General features: G+C 33.8%; 1 protein-coding gene across 1 annotated transcript; it reads right to left on the bottom strand.

Annotated features, from left to right (window-relative positions):
• Nucleotides 1–502: 502 nt before the first annotated feature.
• Nucleotides 503–4,274, bottom strand: LOC145037545 (protein IQ-DOMAIN 5-like). Its single transcript, XM_078986230.1, has 7 exons — nucleotides 3,968–4,274; nucleotides 3,320–3,437; nucleotides 2,964–3,179; nucleotides 2,650–2,880; nucleotides 2,456–2,569; nucleotides 2,000–2,384; nucleotides 503–829 (listed from the first exon to the last, which is right to left on the bottom strand). The coding sequence occupies exons 2-7, from the start codon at nucleotides 3,401–3,403 to the stop codon at nucleotides 768–770; spliced, it is 1,092 nt and encodes a 363-aa protein (XP_078842356.1). The 5' UTR covers nucleotides 3,404–3,437; nucleotides 3,968–4,274; the 3' UTR covers nucleotides 503–767.
• Between the last annotated feature and the right edge of the window lie 1,174 nt (nucleotides 4,275–5,448).

Genomic DNA, 5,448 nt, shown 5'->3' on the forward strand with positions numbered 1-5,448 from the left:
AGATTTTGGATTTCCATGTTCCACTCCTACTCTTGTCTTTTGTGATAATGATTCAGCAATACAAATGGCCATAAATCCTATTTTCCACGAAATGACGAAACACGTTGAAGTTGATTGTCATTTCATAAGAGACAACCTTGGATAAAACAGTCAAACTCATGCCAATACATACCTCCAATCAATTATCAAACATCTTTACCAAGCCTCTACCTTTTTCGAAGCTGCAACCTATTATATCCAAGATGGCTCTTAGAAACATTTTTATGAATCCATCTTGAGGGGGGATATTGCGACAATAATTATAATTTGGGTTAGAAGTGTCAACTTGTTAAAGTTGAGGATGCACTTAGTAATTATTGTAATAGACAGTAGAGTGTTAGAACTGTTTTCGTATCCTCGTTCTTGTTAATTCTCTTTGTATAAATGGAAGGTAGAGATGTAGTAAATGATTAATGAGAAATAATGAGTCTTCTCTCAATCTTGTTACGCAATAACCCGGGAATAAAATAAAACGGAAATATTCGATAATATATCTATGCATTCACACCTTCTTACATGCAGAATAAGATTAAACAAAGCCTACAAGATGACATGAACAATACAACAAAGTTGATCTCAAAGTAATAAAACATAGACATTGCTGAAGAAGACGTAAGGTTACTTATTTGTGACAACATACTCGCCTAATAATTCATTTACAAGCATCTGGCGGGCAATATCGTCTTTTTACTCATTTCCATTTTGGCTTGAAAAAAGATAAATTTTAATTATGTTTTTGTCTTGTGGGAGTTCTTACTGTTTGAGCCCCCTACCCCTTTCCCTGTTTTCCCTGTGTTCATCAAGACAAAAAAAATGTAAGAAATTTTGCTTTTTGTTCTAATCCAATAAGGAGGGCGTTTACGTCTTTTTCACAAACAAAGGATCCGAAACAAGCCTTTGTCCCACCGTTTTTGAAATAAACATTTTCAATTAATAGAGAAATGTCTCTTTTGCAATTGATGAAGAAACGAGAAAAAGAGGCTTTCCCCTTTTACAAATTCATCCTTTTTATATGTCGAAATTTTCTCAAATATTTTTTAAACAAGATTTATCCAAACGACACTTAAATGAGAATACGAGAAGAAAAAAATGAGTAATTTACATTTTTGGTCCGTGAGTATAGCTACTTTTTCAATTTTAATACCAAAAAGTTTTAATCTTGCGATTTCGGTCCTTGTAACGTATTTAGTCCCAGTTCAAGTAAATTGACATTATATTTAGGACGAAAATTGCAAACATCAACTATACTCTGAATACCAAAAATAGTTATTTTACTTTGAACAGAGACCAAAAACAAATAGGGTTAATTTCATAAAAGACCTTATATTTTGTGTTTTTTGCGGATTAAACCTCAACTTTATTTTTTCATGATAAAGACCTTGTATTTTTTCATTTTCTTTTCCGAAAAAAACCTCAATCTTCTAATTATTTCCAAAAGAACCTCACATTTTATTAGTTTTTTCGAGAAAAAGGGAAATCTACGATAATGTCCCAGTATTTTGGGTCGGTTTACGGTTTAATCCCAACATTTATTTTTTAAACAGAAAAGTCTCGATTATTTTATATATTACCCAAATTAACGAAACATTCTTTATTTTTTTCAGCAGAAAATGATAAATTATCGTATAAAATTAGATAATCGGGACTTTTCTGTTCAAAAAATATACGTTGGGATTAAACCGTAAACCGACCCAAAATACTGGGACATTATCGGAGATTTCCCGGGAAAAATGACTAAAAGGGTCAGATTGAAAAAAATGAAAAAAAAAAAATACAAGAGCTTTTTCAGGAAAAAAATAAAATTAAGGTTTAATCCGGAAAAAACACAAAACATAAGGTCTTTTATGAGATCAACCCAATCAAATAAGTATCAAAACCGCAACGAAAATCTTTTGGTTGTAAAAATCAGGTATACTCAGGGGCTAAAAATGCAATTTACCCAAATTTGAAGGTAACTAACCGTTACTTGGCAGAGAGAGACGTTTCTTTCCTTGATTACCAAAAGTAGTTGACCTCTCTTTCGGATTGCTATGTGATCTTGATCTTGACTCCATAACCGGAGGCTTACACTTAACAGGAGAACAACCAAATCCATCAGATTGAGATTGAGATTGAGATTGAGAATGACTGGATTTATCATTTGGAACATCTGAAGCAATTAATCTCTTGTTTTCTTGAATCTTCACTTCATTTTCTCTTGTATTTGTATTATTCATGTCAAGAAACCGATTCTCCCATGGACGAACAGCCATCCATCTCTCCAACCAGTTCCATCCCCAGTTTGTCTTATCCGGTTCAAATCCAGTTACAGCCGTCGCTTGCTGTTGTCTCGATCCTGCTTGCCACTGCATTATTCACAAGGGCATTTCAGTCATTTTACTCAAGAAAGTAATTCTAGGAATTGATTTTGGTATACCTGATGAGCAAGAGCATATGCCATGGCTCTCTCACGTTTAGCAGCAGCCTCCTGTCTCTTTATCAACTTTGCTTGGATTTCTTCAACAGATCCAACACTATCACACCATCCTTGCTGTCAAATACAAGCAAACGTAATACCACTTTAATGATCCAAAAGATTCAATAAATAATTTGTGTTTCTGAAATTCTAACCTCGATTTCACGAACATGAGCCTCATGTTGGAGTTGATGTTGAAGCTTTTGTTGCTCTGATTGGCCTTCTTGTAATGCAATACGAACACGTCTGGCTCTAACACGAGCCTGAACTCTGACTAAAGCTTGCATGCATCGAAGAGTTATTGCAGCTTGTTTTCTCACTGCATGTCCTCTCACAAGAGCTTGAAGCCTTACTAATCCTTTTAAAGCTCGTAGGGCCCGCCTAGCCTAAACATATATAAGTAGTAGTATATGTGAAAAACTGTAAAGTTATAAAAGTAACACATAGTGGTGAAATAATTAATTATTACCAAAAAACCACGAAAAGCAGTTTGGATGTGAGTAGCAGCCCATTCTTTTCTCATAAGTTGTTCCATTTCAGATGAATTTTGCACTTCGAGTGGAGACTCGGTATTATCTTGGATTCCACTGCTGTTGCCATCTTCATTGAGTTTATTTAAAAAATTGTCGGTATTTATCTCTGTTGAATTTCTTCTTCGGTGTCGAAATTTTCCGGAATTGCCCTTCTGAAATAGATTGTGCAAATGCAAGTGATGAGATATATGATTCAAATTTTATTCACCATATAAGTTTCTTTAGAAACAAGAAATCTAGTTAAAAGAAACATGCATATGATGTAACTAAGCAAAGTGATGAGAATACTAACGTGTCCATCTTCTCCAGAACGTTGTGCTTTATCTTGTTTCTTCAAACCAATGAGTGCTTTAATCCATTTTCCAGAAACTCCCATGTTTATACTCACTTCAACTTCAAAAACTTCAAATCTAAAAAGGGGAAAGTATTTGAAGAAGTCAGCGATGAACATTAGCAAAGATTTACATACCAAAATAAGTATGTAACCAAGTTAGAAAATTCCTCAATTTATGATTCTATATTTCAACTTTATAATCTGTTTTAGCTACAAAAATTAGAGGCTAGTCATTGTATATCATTTCACATCTAAATCAACTGCCTGTATTTCCTTCAAATTTATGTACACCCACCATCAGACATAAATTTACATTAAATTTTGTAAAGTCCCAAAACCCTAGCTCATGTTGTACTTCGGTAACAGGTTTTTTCGTGTTCTGTGCAATGCCAATTGTCCTCCTTGCTCTAAAATTAACAGCAATGTGCTAATTTCTAGAACGTAAATGGGTTCACTTAAGATTGCACAAGAAACAAGATACGTTCTCACAGAAAAAGATAAGAAAAACAGATGAGGGGATTATAATGAAAAATCTCCAGTACAGGAAAAAGCCCAAAATTCGATGAAGATAGAGTGAAAGAAAGAGATTCGAGGAAGAACAACTACCTGAAAAAACAGAGCGGCGATCCAAAGATCTAAAAAATGATAGAATACACAGTTCTTCAGTCCAACTGGCACTAAATTCCATCACACCGGCAACGAACACCAATCATGGGTTTATCTGGTTGAATGCGGTTACTTGCTTCGGATTGGTGAGGCGAGAGGGTGGATTTGCAGAGGAAGACGATGAAATTTTTTGGGGGTTTCTTCAACTTGTGCATCTAATTGCTTCATTAATTCATTAAGCGACCATTTTGAGGCATGTGAAGCGTGGTTTCAGACATGGCAAGAGTACAGATGCGGTACTCTTTCCTTTTTTTTTTAACCCATGGTAACTGATCAACTAATTCATTTAGTGATATTTTTCACTACTTATTATTAGTAGTGGGTATATATTATGAGAAAATTACAAAAATAGCAAAAAGAAAACTAATTATTTTTTAAATTTTGCCAAAAAATAATAACAATTACAAAAATAGTCACTGATTTCGTAGATGAGAATGATCCATCTACGAATTTATCATTCCATCTGCGAAGGTACAAGTGTCTAAAGCATATATGTGCTTTAGACACTTGTACCTTCGTAGATGGACTAGTCTATCTGCGATTTTGGGTTCCATGATTTCCTTTATTTTTTTTGTATAAAGTTGTTTTTTTCTTCATTTTCACTATTCAACTTACATAAACTCTCTCTCTAGGCAATTTTCTCTATGTTTTTGCTCTGATTTCTTCAAGAAAATGGAGGATTTCTTCAACATTCCCGAAAATATGGTAAGATTCTAATTATTTTTATGCTACATTTAACATTTATTTACTTTATGTTTTGATAAGTTAGTGTAAAAAAAAATTCTTGCATGTGATTAATTATATTTGAATGTTTTGTTGGTAAAGTTTGACTATGATATTGTGTATAAACTGCTATAAATTGAAATTTAGTTCAAAAAACAATTTCCTAAACGATGTTACAATTATTCATATATTATTTTTGAAAATCTACTCTCTTTGTTTCACTAAAAATGAGTTCAATACTATGGTGCAATGATGAGTTATTTGTTCTTACATGTGCATATTTTCATGTGTACGAGACCAGCAAGTTGAACGATCCAATGTTTTGGACTCGTTTAACCAATATCTTTAATGCTGAAAACCGAATGACTACAGCAAAGGATCGTGACGAACTGGACATCTTAGCAAGATGGTATGAAATGAAAACGGAAGTTCTATTATTCAACGATCTCTATACCAAAATTGACAACATCCGTTTAAATGTTACTGAGGATGTCATCTTGGAAGCTGCAAAGGAGGAATACAAGTCATTAAGGGCGTGTTCGGCATGGAGCGTTTGAGAGCTTTTAGCTTCCAGCGTTTGACAAAACACTCCGTTTAAAACAAAAAGTCTCGTTTGGCACTACAAGCTTCTAGCGTTTAGTTTAATCAAAACGCTCCAAATCCAAATGCTACTTCATGTAGCGTTTAACAAAACGCTA

The sequence above is a fragment of the Lactuca saligna genome, chromosome 3 (assembly GCF_052625555.1).
Source record: "Lactuca saligna cultivar CGN05327 chromosome 3, ASM5262555v1, whole genome shotgun sequence".
In the NCBI taxonomy this organism is placed as follows: domain Eukaryota; kingdom Viridiplantae; phylum Streptophyta; class Magnoliopsida; order Asterales; family Asteraceae; genus Lactuca; species Lactuca saligna.

Excerpts from the sequence above, each read along its gene's own strand:
- LOC145037545 (XM_078986230.1), bottom strand. The coding sequence starts at position 3,403 with ATGGGAGTTTCTGGAAAATGGATTAAAGCACTCATTGGTTTGAAGAAA. Across the intron at positions 2,881-2,963 it reads CTGCTTTTCGTGGTTTTTTG|GCTAGGCGGGCCCTACGAGC; the intron begins GTAATAATTAAT and ends ATATATGTTTAG. Across the intron at positions 2,570-2,649 it reads CTCATGTTCGTGAAATCGAG|CAAGGATGGTGTGATAGTGT; the intron begins GTTAGAATTTCA and ends TGTATTTGACAG.